This window comes from Hylobates moloch, unplaced genomic scaffold, assembly GCF_009828535.3.
Source record: "Hylobates moloch isolate HMO894 unplaced genomic scaffold, HMol_V3 SCAFFOLD_11, whole genome shotgun sequence".
Classification (NCBI taxonomy): Eukaryota; Metazoa; Chordata; class Mammalia; order Primates; family Hylobatidae; genus Hylobates; species Hylobates moloch.
Window position 1 is genome coordinate 11,456,452 of NW_026652286.1, and position 22,323 is coordinate 11,478,774.

The following is a 22,323-nucleotide window of genomic DNA, read 5'->3' on the forward strand; positions in this document are numbered from 1 at the left end:
AAAACGGTTACTAAATAGTAACCACCCAGAAAGCAACTTGGGACTTGGAACTGGGCCCATTGTTACTTAATGCATCCTCTCCTCACTCACCCCATAAATGAACTTGGACACAGTCAAGTCGCACTATAATGAAGTGGCAAAGGAGATGGAAGTGAAAAAGAAAAACAGCTGATATATCTAATTTTCCTAAGACATAGAAAAACGGGCTGCAAACAGAAAAATGACGCTTAGCTAGGAAAAATGTAAACAAGATGTTTGGGGAAAGGCGTCTAAAACCACCCAGTCTTCAGTGGACAGGAAAGACCCAGCTCCTCCTGGGTCATCACAGAGGGCGGGTTGGAAGTGTAGGCAGAACAGAGCAGAGGGTGGCCATGGGTGGTGCGGGGCTACCAATGATGCATGCCTCCTGCCAAGCAGTTACCTTCCCAACCCGGGGGGATGGACCCAGATGAGATGGGTAACCAAGAAGGCTAGGTACAGGGAGAACCCCATGTTCCCAGCAGGAAGAACTTTCCACACAGACCAGGAAGCAGGAATTCTGTAAACGCTCAGGCTGCTAGCTACCGTCCCTTTTAATGTTTTAGTGGTGATGATAATGCAGTAAGAATGTCAGTGGAGTCAGTTATTGGTTTCTACTCAGTGTCAGACACTGTCTTACAGTCTTTTCCTGCCTTCTCACATTTTACTTTCGCCACAACCTATCCACTTTTTACAAATAAAGAACTTGAGGCTCAAAGAAGCAACTAGCAAGTGTGAGACCAGACTTTGCACCAAGGTTGGTCTGAATCCAAAGCCCATATCTTTCCCCTGTTATATTCTTCTGGTTTACTTAGCAATAGTAATAAAAATACTGATACAAATACTTATCACTCGTTGACTGCTCACTATGTGATCAGGCACTTTGTGTACGTCATCTCACTTAGTAACCACATCAACCATATGAAGTAGTTCCCATGATTCCACCTGGATTACTATTAAGAAAACTGAGCATCAGAGAGGCTAAGTAACAGGGCTGAGAGCACACAGCTAGTAAGTGTTCTAACAAGGATTAGAACCCAGACCTACTGGCAGAAGGGCTGGTGCTTTTAGACATCATGCTCTCCTGCCTTAGAGAGGTTTCTTATGTCCTTGCCCAGAGAAGAAAGCAGATGGGATCCATTACAGATTCAGATACTGGGGCAGTTGGCTTGGCAATCTCAGGCCATGGAACTGGGTTCTGCCACAGGGCTTCCACCCAGCTGGGCCTTCCTCTCGACTATCCACATTCAACATCTAGCAAGGGGAGTGCCTGGCACTCGAGTGGATTCCATTTCCAAATGAGATATTCTTTCCTACCCCAGAGGGGTGGCAGCTGTGTTGCTCTGCCTTCCCAGAACCTGCGTTAACCAGTTTCACTCCAGACATTTACTTCTGGTGATATCAATGTCTTAGAAGGTTCCTGTTGTTTGGCATAAACCCAGGGCTATAAATTATAGGCCACTTCCAGTTTTTTTTTTTCCGCTATGACTTTGAAAGGCCAGCCATCACCTCTAACGATGTGCACATCTCCTGTGAACCTGGATGCCTTCCTAGATAAACAACAAAGTCTTACAAACACAACTCACTCCCAGGCCCAGAGAGTTCCTAATAAGCCAATGTTGGTGTGGGTGGGTGTGATGAGACCCACGAGAAGTCCCCAGATGGAGATTGAAGAAGTGGAATTGGTGCTAATGCTAATTCTTCATTTAGCACTGTTTCGGCCATAGTGAAAGTGTGCATTGGGGCCTTTAAAAGGTTATGTTTATAAGCAAGAAGGAAGACAGTCCATGTCTGACTTGCTGAACACTCAACACAAAAACAACAACAAATAAAGTAACCCTGGAACTCCTCCTGCCTGGGTTTTTGGATTTTTTCCTGGGGATTCCTTGAGGGCATTTAAAATACAATGCAAGAGATTTTTCTTCTGTGGCCAGATGACCTGGACTGTGTCTTCATGCCACCATTTACTAGCTGTATGTATTTGTATCTTAGACAAATAACCCCCATCTCTGAGCCTCAGTGGCAGCATCTGTAAAAGGGGGATACGTAATAACAGAACCATCCTCATCAGTTATCAGGAGGAATAAATGAGTTAGCCCAGGAGAAATGCTGAAAGCATTGCCAGACTTGAGCATGCCTCACAATCATGCAGGACTCATCAAAACACAGATCGTGGCTGGGGACGGTGGCTCACGCCTGTAATCCCAGCACTTTGGGAGGCCGAGGTGGGTGGATCACCTGAGGTCAGGAGTTCGAGACCAGCCTAACCAATATGGTGAAACTCCATCTCTACTAAAAATTACAAAAATTAGTCAGGCATGGTGGGGTGCGCCTGTAATCCCAACTACTCGGGAGGCTGAGCCAGGAGAATCACTTGAATCCGGGAGGCGGAGGTTGCATTGAGCCGAGATCATGCCATTGCACTCCAGCCTGGGTGACAAGAGCAAGACTTTGTCTTAAAAAAAAAAAAAAAAAAAAAAAATAGATCACTTGGGCCCTAATCCCAGAGTTTCTGATTCAGTTAAAATTTGCTTCTCTAACAGATTCCCAGCTGATACTGAAGCTCCTGGTTCGGGGACCATACTTTGAGAACCTTCAGCTTAGAACAATGGCCAGCATATACGTGCTTGAAAATGTTAGCTGTCATTACCATTATCATTAATTCTGTTCTCCTTATAGCTCTTCAAGAGCCTCAGAGAAAGTCACCTTATTGCTTTCCATATCGAACAAAAATTTCCCGACGCTTCCAACTCGGTTTCTACTTCTCATGCCCACTGAATCACTGAGTGCTTCCACTATTTTAATACCACGTTGTTTCCAGCATCTACTCCTACCTTTTATGCCTCCCCCATCAATGCCCTAAGCTTGGCTCCTGCCATTCCTTTCTCATCTACAGTAAATCACCAAATTCCATACATAATGAGTTCCTGCAAATACATACTCGTATAGAATACCACACTTCCATGATTTAGGAGGAATTCTGTCCTCATAGAGCTTGAAAGGATTATAAAATCCCTAATTACACCTCATCTTCAGAGCTCATTTTCGGGTGATATATTTTCAGCCTTTGGTACCCATGTGTTCCTTTCTTCCACAACCTGAGTCCAATGAGGATAAAGATTTGCCACTTCTGCAAGCCTATTGATTTTCATCTTTATCTCAATTATATTAAGACCTGTGGTCATCAATTTCAAGATCCATTTTTTTCCACAGAGACTCATAAAGTACGATAAAAGTACAATCAAAATATTCAACTAATTGTACAAAATTCAAATAATTGCTAAGGAGATTAAGAATGGCAAAGCTGCTGAGAAGTGACCTCTGGCAGGCAGCCAGCCCCACAGCAAGTAGCCCAAGACACCCAGGGGTGCTTCTCGAAGCCCCCAGTCTGGCTCCACCTCATTCTTGCCCCTCACAGTGGCCAGTGGGAGCTTCTAGGCCACCCCAAAGCTTATAGATTCCACAATGCTGTTCTTCTCTAAGTACTGGCCAAATCAAAAAATGCAACCTCTGATGACCTCTCACCTAAAATCATAACTTCTCCTCTGTCTTCTCACCTGCTCCACTTGTTCAAAAACCCCCTGTGTAGATAGGCCCCAATTTTACCTTCAAAGCAGAGTGTATGTGGAATTCCTTTTACTACTTTCTGTTCACCCAATTAGTTCTTTTTCCATTTTGGGAGTCCTGCTTGTTAGAGAAGCCTGTCCAGCTGATCAAAGAACAGCTGAAACTTCTCTCTCCTCCTCAATTTGGATTTAGAAATCACAAAAGTTACCTTCACCACTCTTGATCTTTTCTCCATCCAGCTTGCCATGAATCCTTGGAAGTCCTATCTGTCCCAACAAAGTATAATTGCTTTTTCTGGGCCTGATTTAAACTCTTTGCCATCCATCCAGGTCTTCGGTTAATGCTACACTCCCTTCAGCTCTCTGCCATATGCTGTAAACTCTAGGGGAAACTGGCCTCCCGGGACTCTTGCAGATAAGAGCAGCAAATGGAAAAATACATATATATGCATACATGCACCCACACATACACATACATGCACACAAATGTATCTCACACATTACCAGGTATCCATGACCTATTGACAACTGTAGTAGCTAAGTTTCCTCTCTTCCTAGTATTAACCCATTCAAAGCCACTGACTCTAGCCTGAGTTTCTATATCAAGCAAAACTCCAGTTCCAAAAAAGGAATTGAACTTTCTGGGCTTGGGGGAAAAGGTTATAACACACACAACAAAGCCAGTAGATAGAGAATGGCAGAAAGTGCAATCTGCAAACACGCCCATGCTGTGAACCACCAAGATACCTAATTAGGTAAATAGGAAAATCCAGAACATTTCATATCATCAATTTCAAAAATTACAAGAAACCAATTATCCCTCAAAGCTGTCACTAGTATATAGCATTTCTCTCGGAAACCTAATTTACCTTACGGGCACAATTCAAAACAGAGGGAAAGGAAAAAAAATCAATACTGGAAATGTCAGAGATTTTTCCAGCCAGTGCCTTATGGATGTCTAGCTGGGCTTCTGCAGATCACACAGCTTGTCTTCTCTGTGTGCAGGCATGAGATAAGCACAATTTTCCTACCTGCTTTCTCTTGGCCTCACCTGGGGTCATTTTCATTATTCCCCACTCAGGACATTCTGTGTTAAGACTCACAGAATGTAAAATGAGAATGTTCACTTTCAAAAGCAGAGTCACATAAAGGGCTGCACGAGTGGCAAGCTCAGAGTTGGGGGTCAGGGTGAGGAGACAGACTTGACTGCTGAATGCAGATGCCTGGGCATGGCCATCTGAGCCTCTGCAGCGTGGAGCCCAGCACCCAGGAAGCCCATCTTTCACCTTTCCCGACAGCCAGGTCCATGGTTTTGGTGACTTTCCTGTCCACCCCTGGGTTCCATTCCTCATCTGTCCCCAGGCCTTCCTTCTGCCCCTTTACTGGAGGAACACACTTTCTGGAGTTCCTCCTGACTTTCCCTCCTGAAATGACATCTGACAGTCGAATGTGAAGGCTAAGCTCGCCTCTACAAGCCTTCCCTCTGGGACGTGTCTCCTTATACGGAGATTTCTTCTGTAAAGTGAATGGTTTGAAACCAGTGCATTTTTAAGCAGTGCCTGGTAATGGGCTTTCCAAATCTGAGTCTCTTTTGAACCACCTGCATGACTAGGGCCAGAGCCAGGGCCACCTACACGATTATTCTTTGCATGCTATTTTTCTTATATCAATCCACTTTTTAAACACGTAAACATGTTTAAAACAGAAACCATAGCAACATCATTTACACTAAGTGGAATGGAACTCAATGATCAACTCAATGCCAACAAAATAACGTTAAGAAATCCTAACTAGTCAGTGTCCCTAGCTGAAGACACTAAGTTCGAGGACTGCTCCTCCTTCTTCAAACAAGGGAGATTGCCACGTCCTGGAGGAGGGGAGAGGACACCATGGTGCAACTCAAGATCCTCTCTAGCACAATTCCAAGGGCAAAAGGAAAAAGAGGAGAGCAGTTTCTAACCACAAGCCCTAATGTTATTTAATGTCATTGCATGCATCGCCTAAAATCATTTCAGTGATCTGTGGCAGAAAATCCCTCCCTCTCTCCCAGGAAGGTTTACTGAGTATCTACTTTGTTCCAGGAACTTTGCAGGGAGTGAGGAACCAAAAGACAAAGAAAGAAAAAAAAGCTGTGTGCCCACATGACACTTAAAATCTATTTAAAAAAACAAACAAACAAAAAAAAACTGTATCTAGGAGAGCCTTCTTTCCAGATCAGCACCTTAAATAAACTTCGATTTAAAACTGTGAAAACCAGTCCTCGCCCCACACCCCGGCAAGAGACTCTGTATTCACAAAGCAGCTTCTCTGATTATGTTCCCGATAGGAAATGACAAGTGGTTATTAGTTTTTAAGCATCTGGCATGCTTCATAAGCAGTATTAACCACCCCCAAAAACCTCAGGGCTTCCCAGATAAACAAGTCCCCACCCAAACACCCTTTCCTATCTGTCCTAGGGGTAACCCCCAGCGCCAAAAGACAAATGACATTTAAAACCTGATTGAAACCATACCAAACCATGGAGCTTTTAAATGTCAAGGAGGAAGGCAATTCAACCCAGTAGGTTTCTCCAGGACTGGCTGAAAAACCACTTCTCTGCAGTTAGATTTTAAAAAAATCAATCAGTAGAGACAGCAAGAGAAGAGAATGAGGCCAAGACTGACCTTTGAGTCAAGGGCGACTGCAATGATTCACATTTGTGACTACTTATCTCTCTCTTAATCTTTATGTTTGTCTCTCCCTGAACAGGAGCTGTCTTCCAAGCAGCTGAGACATATGACCCGATTGAATTCCAGGCTTCTGTTGGGTCTTGGTTTGTCCAGATTTAGAGGAGCTGTCCGTGTGTGTGTGTGTGTGTGTGTGTGTGTGTGTGTGTGTGTTTAAACAACTGACATGTCATTCTTTTAAAGTGCACGTAAAAGTTTAAGCTTCCTGAATCTCATAAAAAAAAAAAAATTATAAAAGGATGCCTGTACTGTTTTCAAAACCTAAAATCTCTTTAAACTGTCTTAAAAGTATGCTCTATTTGGATACAGAATAACATTGCTAACTTGAAACCAAGATGTTATGCATTTCATGCTACTTTCCCATTAAAAGAGATGGATTACACCTTAGAATAACACACAGGCACTTATATAAATTTAATAAGCACTTATTACTGTCTTACTCTCTGCTAGACACTGAGCACTTTTTATAAATAACTTATTTAGTCTTCACAACAACCCTATAAGGTTTGGTCCTATTACCGCTGTTTCACAGAAAAGGAAATGCAGAGAGGTAAAGCAACTTGCTCAAGGTCACATAGCTAGTAAGTGGCTATGCTGGGCACTGAACCCAAGCACTCTGCCTCTAAAGGCTGTGATCTTGACCACTACCCTATACTGCCCCTCTACACACTACGTACAGAGTGCTTTACATGTGTTATTTCACATAAAGCATATAATAACCTTTTAAGGTAAGTTGTATTTTTAGTCCCATTTTACAGATGAGGAAACTGAGGCACAGGGAGGTGAAACAGCTTGCCCACTCAGCAAATGAGTGAGAAGTAGGGATTCTGACTTCACTAAAGTGCCGTCCAGTCAGTGACTCCAACACTCCCCATTCCCTCTCCACCATATGCCTTTGGTTAGAGTCACGAAAACAGCTTGTGTCTGTGAATTAGAAACCATCCTCTGATTGGTCCTGGAAGCTTAAACTCACTAGCTTTATACCAACAACGTATAGACAGGGGAGAAGTCTGACTATCTGATCCAGACAGTGGATCCAGATGTGGTATGATTCAGGGTCCCCTGGGGGACCCCCACTACCCAAACTCTTTCAAGGGATCCCCATGGTCAAAACTATTTTCTCAGTAAGACTAAGCTATTTGTTTTTTTCCCTTACATTCTCCACGAGTTTACAGTGGAATTTTCCCAAAACTACGTGACATGCAATATCATTACAAATTGAAAGTGAAGCAGATAGAAGAATCCAACTGTCTTCTATGAAGCCAGACAATGCAGAGATCTCCTTACTATTTTATTCTGAGAGTTGTTTTTCATAAAAATATAATTAGCACTAGTATGTAATAGGCTTATCACTTAAATACATTAAGACATATTTTAAAGCTCTTCAGGTTTAATTTGTATTATGGTAAAGATAGACATAACCCAAATAAGCAATACATTTTACAAGTGTAAAGCGGTCCTGAGACCAAATGCCTGAGAACTGCTGCATGGGACTGTGATCTCCATTAACTGCCGGGACACACAGGCCTGGTGCCCCTCTGCAATGTGCAGCACAGAGCGGGGACTTGAGATACCTAATTTTGGCTGTTGAAGGAATGTCCAACTGTACAGTATTGGCCACCCCCTTTAGGTCCATGCCCCCACATGCATGATAATGATGGATGCTCAGATCCACACAGCTTACCTGAAAATAGTCTGTAATGAATGATCCGAGTTCACTCTTCAACAGCCGCCTGGGGAGAAGGGAGAAGAGAAACACTGTCAAGCAGCCCTTGACGGTACAGCTCATGGTGACAATGTGCTCACCAGTGGCACGGGGTGGGGCCAGGTCTGAGATGTTGAGGGCACTTTCTTAGGTCCTGGTCCCCGTTCCCCCATTGTTATCATGGAATTGCAGTGATGGGAATCCTAGAAGGAGATGCATTCCTCAGTTCACTCTGAGAAAGTAGCACTGTGAAGAGGGCAGCTGGCCACAGGAAATCCTAATTCTAGCAGAGCTGCTAGGGGCAGGCCAGGGCACCTGACTTTATATGAAGCAAAAGGAAGGAAGAGAAAGACAATCATTTTGCACTCCTCCACATCTGCAGAGCACTTTATAGTTTAAAACACATTTTTCATATATTCTTCAACTAAGGATTATAAACTGTATGTGGGGTGGAGTAGAAGTAATTATTATTCTTCCTGTACAGATTCTAAAAATTATGCCTCAGAGAGTTCCCCAAAATAAGTCAGTGGCAGAGCCAAGATTCGAACCTAGACGTTCTGCAAATTCAACATCTTTTCCCATAACTCCACCCTGTCTCTCCTCCAAATCCAGAACCCCCTCCCCTCACCCTAACTTAAAATTCAACTTGGTACCATGGTTTGGGTGGTCTTACAACCCATGCCCAATGGACTGAGGCAGTCTTCCCAGGGGACCACAGCAGGGAGAATAGAGAGATTTTATTTATCCAGCAACGAAGATGTATTGAGCGGCTCTTCATGTGTTACACGTTGTTCTAGCACAAGGAGTTCAAAGGTGAATGAGACAGACAAGGTCTCTGCTCTCTTCTTGGGGGCTGATGGATAGATAGCACGTTAATAAATATACTCACAAGATGATTTCAATGAATCTTAAATGCTAATAAAATACAAATGGAAAATAGGGCTATTGACACCAGCTCTCCTTTTCCCTGTGACAAATAATGGATCCATCCATACTATTCTTTATTTTGATCCAGACAAGGTAAGGGAACAAAAAACAAGAATAACTGGCTCCCCAGATCCAGTTAGTAAACCCTTCATGATTTCAAATGATTTTCTTTACTCATCCCATTGGCTATGGCTATTAAGGAGCAAATGCTCAAGTTTCCGACAACCCTTGCTGAGTATTCACTCCCCCAAAACACGTTCACTCACGTCACTGAAGGATAAACAGGCGGTTACAGCAAGATGTTATGTGCAGAGAAAACAGGCACAATAAAATTAAGACAAAAGAATAGAGAACCACCCATGATTTGAATTACTGTAGCAGAAAAAGCCCTGGAAAGCCACAAACACATGTTGAACAAAGAAAATACCTTCCTTTTCCCATGACAGAATATATGTCTGTTGTGGATGCTGCATTTTGAGGGCCAATTTAAAGGCAGTCTCATGGAGGGCCACCCCGTCAACACAACCCAGGAGTTCTCCTAGATGTGGGCAGGTCTGATCCGAGAGAGGGAAGCTTTCATCAAAAGCCACTGGACTAAGAGCAGGTTGGCCCTCACTAGTCTTTGAGGCAGAGGCTAGACGTGTCTCTCAGACAGGAAACAGCAACCTAAGGGGCAGCCCCAAGTGGACGGAGGCTTTGAAACAGGAAGAGGTAAGGAGATTGCTTCTGACCACAGGAGGGAGAAACACCTCCTAACAAAGTCTTCGTGGTCCTTGGGAAGTCTCAAAACCATAGGTGAAGAAGCCAAGCTTTGCGCACAAGTGGAAAAACAAGTCCTACCGATAGGCTACTTAGGGAAGAGCTTCCCAAGGAGATATCTTGGGTACTCATGATGCTGAGGGACTAATGTGGTTCTGAGATCAAATAATACACTGTGGAATTGGTGTCCCAAGGAACCCACAGTGGGAAAACGCTATGGTCATGAAGATGCCATGGGTAAGATTGAAAAAGAAAGAGGTCGGGGTTAAGGGGGCCTTCAAAATAAAAAAATATGGACACCCTCCTGGAGAGCAGCATGCAGGAGGGATCTATGATGGTGTAATAATTGTGAGTTTGGGCTGGATATGATTGAACAAGTAAAGGTTGCCCTGGGCATCTCACAGCGGGATGCAGAAAAGCATCCGGATGCTACCCAGTTGAGGAATCCAAGACATCTCCTCCCCTCCTATCAGGGAGGGCAGGAAGGGGCTTCACTCTACAGGGAGGGTGGAAGCACAGCAGCCTTACATTGCAGCTAGGGTGCAGCAAGCCATAGCCAAGGCCAGAATTCCGCAGTGTCCCAGGAAGAGAAAAGTCTAGGTAGAAATCAGCCAATAACGGGGCAGAAGCTAAAGAGCAGACATGCAAATTCCAAGACAAAGACTTAGCAGAAAGGACCCTGAAGCTAGAAGCAGCTGTAACAGGGGGGATGAGATGGTAATGGGTAAGAATAAAGAAGCAGAACATGAAGAGGGGCCTTTCGCCATGCTGACAGTGATAACCATTTCTTTACTGAGGAGGAACCAGACACGACGTGGTACTGCTTCATATACTTTAAATGTAATGGGCCATAGCCAGGTACAGTAGGAGAACCACACACTTGTCCTTTTATCAAATGCAAAATGCAAAACCTTCTCCACTAGGTACTGTTCATAGAATTATCTGAACAGAAAAGACCTTTCTTAATCATTTAAGTCAAGATTCTATTGCTCTACATGGACAAATCAGTAAGCTACACTGTCCTTATCCCTTACAAAATCCTGCCTTCTGTCTGGGCATGATAACATGGTTAGACAGGGTCACATGTTATATATATGCAGAGTTTTTCACTGCAGCAAAATATAGAAATCAACATAAATATGCACCAATAAAGTGCTAATAAAAAGATTATGTTCATCCAGGCAATGGAATTCTATGCAACTATTTTAAAAAGGGAGTGAAGAAGTGCTCTAAATAATGATACGAAAGATCTAATTCATAGTAAGCAAAGAAACAATGCAAGATACAGAGCAGTGTGTACATACAACAGGCTACCTTGTAAAATGGGAAGAGAAAAATAAGAATACACATTTTAGTTTACACAACACTAGCACATTTGTTGGTCAATTCCACTCTTATAACTTGCTGTTCAAGTCTGTATTACTATATGAATGGGTTTCCCCATAGGCCCTTAGAATTGAAATATATATCTCCTTGATTTTTCAACACAGAGAACACATATGCATTTTATTTATTTTTTAATTAATTAACTGTTTTTTATTGAGACAGAGTCGCACCCTGTTGCCCAAGCTGGAGTACAGTGGTGCGATCTCAGCTCACTGCAACCTCCACCTCCCGGGCTCAAGCGATTCTGATGCCTCAGCCTCCTGAGTAGCTGGGAGAGCAGGCGCCCAACACTGCTCCTGGCTAATTTTTCTATTTTTGGTAGAGATAGGGTTTCACCCTGCTGGGCAGACTGACCTCAAACTCCTGACCTCAGGTGATCCGCCCACCTTGGCCTCCCAAAGTGCTGGGATTACAGGCATGAGCCACTGTGCCCGGCCCACATATGCATTTTTAAAGATCATACGTAAAAAAGCACTGGGTTGTGTGTCCTCTTCTCCATGTCTACACGTAAAGCCTTGGAGAAGCTTGAAGTTGTTGCTGGAAATTACGTAAGGCAACACAACACTTCAGCCAGCTTGATTCCCTGAAGTTCCAGGAAGACGCTCTCCTGTAAATACCACATCACCAGACCCCAGTCTAGTCCGCAGACCCTGTATAAAGCATCCAGTATCATCAGCTGTGTTTCCATATGTATTCCTTATACACGCATAAAGAAACTCCGGAAGAATACCCAATAAGCTACTGTTACTAATACTTATCTTTAAGGAAAAGAGAATGGAAAACTGGTGTCTGGGATACAGGGGTGGAGACTCTGCTGTATACCCTTGCTATATGTGTAAAATTTTCGAACCATGTCAATACAAGCCTATTCAGAAACAAATTTTTAAGATTCTGAAGTTAATAACCACCACCAAGATTACCGCAGAATGGCCAGAAGCCCGAGAAAGAATCGCAGGAGTAAGTCCCTACCAAGGGCACAACATGAGGAAGCAGGGTGTGTACCAGCTAACAGAGAATCCCACAAGTCCCGGGAACCCACCAGTCCAGACCTGCCTCAAGCTGGTAACCCAAGAACCCTTGTTCCCAGGACTGTAGAGTGAAGAGATGAGGAAAGAGGGCCAGGAGTCCCCAGCAGTGCTGGCTAGGCCAGCCTGTGAGCAGACTGTGGCTGAGTCATGTTGCAAATCTACAATCCATGTCTATACTCTGTTTATTCTGCTTGCATTGGTTGATAAGGAAAGAATGCTTCTGAAGAAAACCTCTATTCTTGTCTCAGCTGAATTGAGAGAAGGGGATTTTCCACACCTCTGTTCCGATACACCATCTCCAGTGGAACTTGGCAGATGCTTCCCCACTTAAAAGCTACCTTCCCCCCACCAAAAAAAGAGGAACTGAGTGGAGACCCCATTCATTAATTCTTTGAATCTTAACCATTTACTGAAAACATAATGTTATGTGTTAGACATGGTGCTGGATGCTAGAAGAAAAGGATGAAACAGAGCTCAATGATTTCTCCTGGGCCCTGTGAGAGAGTGATCTGGGCCACTCTCTTATAGGGCCCAGGAGGTTCATCTTACCCAAAAGATGAAAGTAAAAAATATCAAGGCATTAGATACCTAGGCCAAAATCACAATGGGACAATTCACCCTGTAGCCTTACTTACTTTTACCAATTTAATTTGTAAAGGACAAGAAAGAAGAGAAAAGCTGGAGAGAGACAGCCAAATTAAAGAGGCTGTGGTTTGTGGTTCCCTAGATGCAGGAAAGATGAAAATCCTGATTCCTAATACCTAGGCCGTAAGCTCCTTTGAGGCTCAGGCCTAGAATCTGGCAGCCCCCCTTCCACTTTTCCCACTCTATCCTAGGGTTGCTGCCCTGTCAACAGAAAAGCAATTACACGTTAGAACAAACAATCATCGTCATCATAAGGAATAATAAACAAATTGCTCTTAGGATGGAACCCGGCATTTTTTCTCCAATTAAAGTTTATTGAGCACATTGTCCAGTGGGTACTGGACACCACTGTCAACAATGTAGGCATTCCTACATTTAAGCCTAAAACAGAACTGTAAGCAGCAGTAATATCCTCAATTTTAATACACAAGGAAACTGACCCGAGCAAGCACAGGCCAGAGATAACAAGTGTCTTGTTGAGATCAGGGAGCCCAGAGCTGCCTGGCTCTGCATCCTGGCAGCCACTTAGTAGCTGTTGTTAGCCATGACCTGGGAAAATTCACTGGTTCTTCATACTTCAATTTCCTCACCTAGAATGTGGGGAGGATAAGGATACCTACTTCACGGGATTACTGCACAAGTAAAATGGGTTAATCCTCATCAAATTGCTAGAACACTGCCAGGCCCACAGCAAAGCTTGGCAAGCATGAGCTACTATGATTTCACCCAGGACTCTGAAGCCCGGGGTCTTGAAAACCCCAGCCCACTGCTTCTCAGCATCTTCCTACAAGGACAGCCACACTAGCATTTCCTACACCTGGGATTGAGGACCCAGGAGAAATTCATAAAGCAGGTAATATGTTAGGTAGGGCCAGACCAGCTGATGAAAGGATAAGAAGGTAGGAAGGTGGAGGCAGAGCTTTGGAGAAAAGAATTGCCGGGACGTGTAACTGACATGAAAGCAACCCCTCAGCCTCAGCAGCCCCCATATGCCATCTGTTTCACATATTGGACTTCCATGCCTGGTTTCATTTGAAAACAGAATTCTGCTGCTACCAACCACCACAAGCCACTGAGCTAGAAAAAGGGAAGCCGGGAGCTGAGGGTAATGTGAAGGGGACACTTACATGGGGCCTGACCAAAATGAGAAACTGGGCATGAAGTTCAGCCAGAAGCCAAAAGAAGCCATAACAGCGGGAAAATATGGGGAAGCACTGACTGGTCTACATTATCTCACCCTTTCTCCCTCCCGGGCTGACCAGCTGAGACACCACCCCAGTTGACAGGATTTCCTGTTATTACACAGACCTGCGATCTCACGCCTCACCGTCTTGTCAACTCAACTTCCCACTTCTGTGGGCTTAAAGGTAAAGGAGGCATTACTAAAAGCTGGAATCAAGCTGGTGGAGAGGCGCAGGGACAGCAGGATGGCAGCAGAGTGGGCAAGCGCAGAAGTGACACAGGGAAATCACCTCGGACGGAGTCAGTCTGCCTTGCACACAGAGAAAGACCCAAGGAGGCAAAATCCCGCTGCTTGTCCCAACTCTCTTCCCACATGAGGTTAAGGAGGATGAGGCAGCTTGCAAGAAGTGCTGCAGGTTAGCCAAGATAAGTTGGAATAACCATATCAGTAGTTAATATTTCTGCGCCATCTGGCAAGTAGGGTTTGCCCCAAGTTCTCTGGCCCTGCACCCTGGCCCTTTGGCGAGATCTGCCCAGACCGCCTCAAGATCCAGGAACAGCAGGGGTCCTCCAGAGTCCTGTGCCCAATGCTGTAGCTGGTCAGTGCCCATCTAGCCTGACTGCTGAATGCTCTGAAATCACCCACCTCAATTCTGCAATAGGATATGTTTCAAGGAGGCAGCTTCTCTTAAGCAGGAACAGATAGAAAGGCCCCCTCCCCTTCTCTGGTCCATTCCATGGGAGCCCATGGGAGGTGGTGTCCTTGACTCAGGACATGGAGTACTCACACCCTTCGGGTGTCTGCATCCTAGTGGGTGGCAGTGGGAATAGTGAGAAACATGGAGGAAACTGACAGAGCATTTATTGAGCTCCTAGCTATGTGGCACACTATGCTCGGCAGTCTGCACACAGAATCTCAAATTCTCCAACAGCCTTACAGGTAGGAGTGTATCCTCATTTTGCAGATAAGATTGATGCTCAGAGCTTTGCCACTGGTAGATCCCAACTCAAATGGAGGCCAACCTAATCAGGCAGTGGTACCCCCCATGCTACAGGGGCAGGCGGGCAAGGAAGGGAGGCAAGTGAGTGTGTACTGTAAGGACCAAGAAAGTCCCTCTAAAGCCAGCAGCCAGGCCTCAGCTCCCCTGATAGGCTCCATGCCAGACCATGAGTCCAGTGCCCAGATCTGACCTTTCCAGAGAGGCTGGAAACCTGGAGTTTTAGGTGAGACGTCCAGATTTCTAAACAACTTTTAGGCCAAATCACATGCGCCAACCCCATGGGTTTCCAATCTGCCATTTCTAACAACCCTTCTTAACCTGAAAGCCAAGTATGTTATTCAGCCACAGCAGGTACAAGGTAGTAACACAGCATCACGCAGAGTCACCCGGACCAAGAAGAGACCTCATCTTAATCCCTCCAAAACTAGGCTCCTCAGAAGGGCAGTGGCCCCCCTTACCTCATGATCTATTCATGAACCTATGCCCAGGTACATCAAGCCCAAATCTGGATCATGCCAGCTCTGTGTGGCTCTTGCAGCCCACTTACTAAGGGTTTAAGTATGTGGGAAGCTTGGGTTCAAATCCCAGCTCAGGCACTTACTGGCTACATGACTCTGGGTGAGTTATTCCACCTCTCTGTATCTGTACTTCCTCCTTGTAAGACAGGGATACAGTATCTATCTCACAGGGTGTGGGGAGTTTTAAAAGAGTTGACGCATATGAAGCACTTGGAGCCTGGCACATACTAAAGGCTAAGCAAGTGTCTGCAGTTATCATTACCTTGTGGCATCAGGCCTGGGACTGGTCTACGGTATCAGCCTGTGAGCTGGATCCAGGCTCACCTTCCTCCCGTCCCCTCCCAGCTCTCCCCCCTACTGTGGGTCCCCCTCTCCTACAGTCAACACTGTTAATGAGATGGAAAAATTGGAGGTGGATTTCCCTTTGGGTTTCAGGCAACCAACTGACTCAGAAGGAAGATATTTCAACTCAGACCTGTCAGGGATCAAACACAATTCTTGGAACCTCCTCTTTCCTTGAAAATCTCTGGGGTTTTCTTCACACCACCTCCTCCCTCCCAACAAGAACAGAAGCAGGTTGGTCGGAGAGGGAAGGAAAATGTGCGTTTCCTGTCTCAGGCCGGCTGCAGATAACTCATCTCTGGTTTCCGGAAACCTCATCTCTGAGCATTTATTTCTGCAGAGAAAAAGTCCTCCCAGGGAGTTTGAAGAGGCGGGAGGGCATGGAGTGAGTGGTGGTGGCAAGAATGTTAGATGCTCAACTGCCCTTTCTGCCTGCTCCCACTTCCGATTTCAACTTGGGTATCATTTTCTCCTAGGTCTAATTATGTGCCCATCCTCCACATGCCCCCAGCACTCCAGATTCCACCATCACCCCTCTAAAAGCGTTGCCTGAGAACTACCTGCCCAGTTCCTCTCTCATTCTACTGTAAGATCTCCAAAACACAAACCACCTACTCAATGACCACCCCAGTACACAGCCCAGTACTGGGCAGAGCACTCCACATTTATTCAATAAATAAATCAATGAATCAATGGCCCCTCCTTCGACACACATACCCCAACACTCAAAGACTGAAAGCCCTTATAAGAACATTGGCAATCAGGTTCTTCAAAGAACCAGCAAACATCAATCTTGCTTTTTTCACGCTTTCCTAATTCTTCTCGGTCACATAAAATCAGTGGGAGAGTTGGCAGAAAAGACTGTTTAGGGAGAGTGTGCTCCTGTGTCAGCTTAGCTGCTCTTGTTCTTGGAAGGGCTCATGAAACCCAAACCTCTAACCCTGACTTTTCCTCGCTGCCAAAATGCAGCCACATCAGGGGTGAGGCTGGAGAGGGGTGTTAAAAACCGCACTAACACCCCATTGAGAATTCAAAACAAGAAGACTCCCAGAATGAGCCCGAACTCCGGCAGATGGAAATTTAGGGAAGCCAGAATTGTTGATTGTGATGCCTGGGGATTTAGCTAGAATACGTCTATTCTGAAAGGTCATTTTCTTGCCTTGAGAGATATTACAATGTGCAAGCTGTGCCTCCTAAGGCAGTTTCAATAGGAAATATTCCGATTTATGGTTTTCATATCAATAGACCACGTACCCTGACTTTTACATGGGGCAACATTGGCTGCTTTATTGAGGTGAGACATTTCTGATGGATTTTTTTTTTTTGAGACAAAGTCTCGCTCTGTACCCCAGGCTGGAGTGCAGTGTGGCACGATCTTGGCTCACTGCAACCTCTGTCTCCCAGGTTCAAGCGATTCTCCTGCCTCAGCCTCCCAAAAATAGCTGGCTGGGATTACAGGCGCACACCACCACACCTGGCTAATTTTTGTATTTTTAGTAGAGTCGGGGTTTTGCCATGTTGGCCAGGCTGGTCTCAAACTCCTGACCTCAGATGATCCACCCGCCTTAGCCTCTCAAAGTTCTGGTACTACAGGGTGAGCTGCCGCACCTGGCCTGACGGATTTATTCTTAAAGTGTGGAGAAACCTGTCTTTGGATCCAATACTGTGTTTTAGAATTTGACCGTCCTCAGTCCCAAGTTCTTCCTCATAATTACTTCAAAGTCTATCTGCTAACACTTAAACTAGAGTCTATTTTCAAAGACATGTCTTAAATGGAAAGGCCACTTATAATAATGACTGCATTACAAGACCCAGTTACATAAAACATCTACCTTCCTAGTCATCCTTTGCATTGACTACTATTTAAATAAATTTGTATTTCCCAGGTACATACTAACCCTACAGATAGAAAGTGGCCAGGGTGGCTGGGATGAGTGACCCAAAGAATCTGATTTAGGCTTTGACCCCAGACTTGGACACTCCATCAAAAAGTTTATTACCACTTGGCTTCAGTAGAATGGAGAACTGAGAAAGTCATTTCCTCTTGTTCTTTTCTCTGTGGAATGGAGAAACAGCTGGCTCTCCTTGTAACAACTTAGCCTCACCCAAACTTCAACTCCAGGCACCACTCTTTGTGGATTCTATCCCGGACTCTCTAGTTCAGAGTGAGCTCACCTCATCCAAACTGCTGGAGAAGTTTTTTCTGAGACAGGCTCTTGCTCTGTTGCCCAGGCTGGAGTGCAGTGTGCATCATCACGCCCAGCTTTTCATTTTATTTGTATTTTTTGAAGAAACCGGGGTTTCATTATGCTGCCCAAGCTGGTCTCAAACACCTGGACTCAAGCGATCCTCCTGCCTCAGCCTCCCAAAGAGCTGGGATTACAGGTGGGAGCATGACACCTGGCCTGGAGAGGGTTATACACAGCACTATTCACGGGGTAATTCATCACATCGGCCTGTGCTCTCATGCATCGTACTCACCCATTATGTATCACTTTAATATTTCTTAACTGTTCACAGTAATAAGAATCCTATGGCTAACATTTATTAAACCTTTATTAAATCACCAGACCCTGTACTAAGGATGCTTTTAGCATTATCTCAATCCTTCCAATGACAATGAGGTTAATGCTATTATTATCCTCATTTCATAAAAGACAAAACAGACTTAGAAAAATGAAGTCACTTGCCCAAGGTCACACAGCTAGCCCAGTCTTGATCCCTGGTCTCTCTGAATCCAGAAACTGCTCTCTTCGGTTAAAAATTTCTATTAAACTTAGCACAAATCCTCTTGATATAACAGGACTGTCACAACTGAAAAATGGGCTGAAGAACTGAGGCTTCTCTGTTTGCACATCTCTTTCTGACATCCCTACCATCCTGTGCCCCACCCTCTCCACCAGTCCTGCCTCAACCATGTTGAGTTGATAGATCTATTCTGCAAACAAGTCTTCCAAAAGGAAAATCAAAGCCCAAGTGTCTACTTGAATGTAACAGAGAGCAGCCTATTTCAGTGTTTAAGACGCTGGAATAAAGGCAGCTGTGTTTACCTCCACACAGGCACTTGCTGATGTGGGAGGGCTAGCTTCATTCAACTTGGGACATCCAGGTCACATCAATGCCTGGGAGATGCTTCACATTCTCAGTTATATTCTGCATCTCTGATGTGAAAGCCTATCTCCATCCTCTGGCCTTCTCTAAAATAGTGTGGCTAGAATGCAAGGTACAGAAATATGGGGAAGGAAAGCTCTAATTTTTTTTTTTAAGTTTTGGCTTATTCTGGGCTCAATTTATATCTGGGCGAATAGTTTCAAACCTCAACCATATGTATTTCCCACTAGTGTGAAAAATCACTGCAGACACAGAGGAACATCTAGCACCCCTAACCCCAACACTGGAAAGGAGGGCTGGGGGAGTGTCCTGCTCCTCAGGATGGTGTTAGTCACAGGATGTGATAAGAGATGGGCTCACAGAGACCTTGGGAAAGGAACGATGGCAGAAAAAAAGATCAGGAACCATCAACTTAATCCTTCTCCCAACGTAAGACCTCTCTTTCTGACACTACAATACAGTGCAAAGAACAAAGGTGTTGCTATGAGTCCCCCCAAAATTTATATGTCACAGCCTTAACCCCCAATTTGATGGGATTTGGAGATGGGCCTTTGAGAGATACTTGGGGTTAGATGAGGTCATAAGAGTAGGGCCCACATGATTAGTGTTGTTACAAGAGACATCAGAGAGCTCTCTCTCCCCATCGAGTGCAAAAGAGGTCATGTGTACACGCAGTACACATCTTCAAGCCGGGAAGAGGGCCATCACCAGGAATGGAAATGACCAGCACCTTGATCTTGGACTTCCCAGCCTCCAGAACATTGAGAAATAAATTTTTGTTGTTGAAGTCATCCAGTCAATGGTATTTGTTATGGCAGCCCCAGTAGACTACTACAGGTATCTAAGTCAGAAAGGAGTTCAAATCCTTTTGCCACTGCTCATTGCTGTGTGACTTTGGACAAGTTATTTAATTTCTCTATTGCAGGATTTTCTCATTTATCAACTACTCATAACAAAGGGCTGTGGGGAGGGTTGAATGTGTTGATGTAGGAGGAAGGCACCTAGCATTTTCTGGGACTCAACACCCCGAAGCAGCAATGCCTCCCCAATGCATGCAACAGCTGGTATTATAAAAGGGCAGCTTCTTGGCCATATTCAATCCACAGATGTGTTTTGTTTGGCCTACACCAATGTTTGGGGAAATTTGGATTATTTAACAATATTTAAAAGTCAGAAAATTTACATAAACATCTCCATTTCCAGTTCTTCTTGAAAAATAACAGATGTATCGGTGGGCCTGTGTTCTACCAGGGTAATCCTCTTTCGACAGACGGCACCATCTCACCACCAGGCACCCACGCCAGCTTCACCCATTCAGAAGACCTTCTTGGTACCTGAAGTCTTTTGAGTTAGCAGCCCCTGGGCTACCTGAGCTGGTGAAATCTGGCTTGGCCTGTACTTCTCCCAGCTGTCCACAGAGCTTTTAAGTACAATTTCAGGATCAGCCTCCCAAAGTGAAAAACAATTAGCACATTCCTGAGTCCCTGTTTTATTTATTTATACTTCTATTGTGAACTAAAGAACCTCATGGAAAGGCCAGAATTTTAGTTCTTAGAGAAAAATGAAGCTTTGCAACGTGGGGGTTGGCTGACCCTGCTTTGCCCCTGTCACTCAACTTCTTGGGGCCTCAGTTTCCTCCTTTGTAAAATGAGGCCTTGGGCTAGATATCTTTTGACTTTTCCCATATTTATGTAAGTATGATGTGAAATTTAAGAACATGGATGGAAATTTAATACAATTCTAAAGACTTTAATGAAAGTAGAGCTCTTAAAACACCTCAATGACCTTAATGCAGGCCTTAACGAACTGTAAACAGGACCAAACAACAAAGAACAATGGACTTGTTTATTGTTCTGCCCACTCCAGGGTTGGGTCTTTAGCCTTGAAGTTCTGCACTTAACATATCCAGAAACAGATGAATACCAGGGCATAAAAAGACCTGATGGAGGCAAGGCATGGTGGCTCACGCCTGTAATCCCAGCACTTTGGGAGGCTGAGGTGGGTGGATCACGAGGTCAGTTCAAGACCAGCCTGGCCAAGATGATGAAACCTCATCTCTACTAAAAATACTAAAATTAGCCAGGCATGGTGGCAGGCACCTGTGATCCCAGCTTGGGAGGCTGAGGCAGAGAATTGCTTGATCCCAGGAGGCGGAGGTTGCAGTGAGCCGAGATGGCGCCACTGCACTCCAGCCTGGGCAACAGAGCAAGACTCAGTGTCAAAAAAAAAAAAAAACCTGATGGATCGATCTCCTGTCCCTAGAAGATCCTGGTGCACTGAGCCCTGCCTGACTTGCTGCTCTCATTTCACCAAAACATACACCTAACTGCACAGCTACCCAACTTCTGGTGCTCTATGCATGTGGATGGGCCTTCTTTTGGTTCCTTGCTCATTGCAACCACAGGAACTTTGCATGCGCAGTTTCTACCAACTGGAGCCCTGTTCACCTAGGTAATTTCCATGGATGTTTCAGATCACAGCAGCAGCATCACATCCACCACTCCTGGCCTCCTTGACAAACATCAAGTCATTTTAACATATGCTTTCATCACATCAGCTGTGTTGGAGTAGCTGTCTTAGTTGCACTTTTACATTTCACATGTGTGGCTAGTTGACTAATGATTCTCTTCCCAATGAATATAAATTCCAGGAGAGCAGGGTCCATGTCTGTCTTTGGTCCTTGCTGTCTCTCCAGTGCCTGGCCAACAGAGATGCACTCAAATGTTTGCTAGTAAGTCACTTAGTAAAACGAAGAACGCAATAAAGCCCCAAGCAGTCTGGTTCCAACAGCTAAGCTGAATTACCTGTTATGATGCCTAATGGTTAGGAAGGGCACAATAAATGCTTACAGAATAAATGACAGCTGCCATCTATCAACCTCTACCCCTTCCCCCACAAAACACACTACCTACTGAACAAATGATTCTCTCTGGATCAGAAGTCTAGACAGACACAGGTCTCAGAACGCAACAGCCATGAAAGCAGCATAGCTGACAGAAGAAGCAATAAGAATCAAGCAGGGAAAAAAAAAAAAACCATAAAGTCTCCTAAGGGGGTAGCCCTCTGCCCCTGCTCAGGATTATAGGGGAAAATGGCACCAAGTCTGGCCTGCCACATACCTGATGTTTTCATTCAGGGCATAGAGCTCGTTGCTTTGCAAGCCGCCCCCTTTGAAAACGTTGATCACAGCGGTCTGAACGCTACAGGAAAAGAGAATAACCCTTGGTTAGAGAATCTCCCTTCTTGGGCCATTTCAATAGCAGCTCAGGGCTGAAGGTGGGTGGAGTGACCAGGAAGCTCATAGCACAAACCTGGCCACACACTCCATCCATCCTCCATTTCCTCCTCAGTGTCCTTGGAGAGAAAGGAAGACCGAAGCCGAAAGGACTCAAAAGCAGCCCCCACTTTC

At 44.9% G+C, this 22,323-nt stretch overlaps 1 protein-coding gene across 5 annotated transcripts in view; it reads right to left on the bottom strand.

Moving 5' to 3' along the window:
- PRR5L (proline rich 5 like) overlaps positions 1-22,323 on the bottom strand; it is a 169,620-nt gene that overhangs the window by 36,043 nt on the left and 111,254 nt on the right. For all 5 annotated transcript variants that reach the window (XM_058446698.1, XM_058446694.1, XM_058446695.1 and 2 more), the window contains 2 exons: positions 22,034-22,114; positions 7,995-8,043 (listed from right to left, as the gene is read on the bottom strand). In XM_058446698.1, the coding sequence (XP_058302681.1) occupies positions 7,995-8,043; positions 22,034-22,114 (130 nt within the window). The remainder of the gene's footprint in view (positions 1-7,994; positions 8,044-22,033; positions 22,115-22,323) is intronic.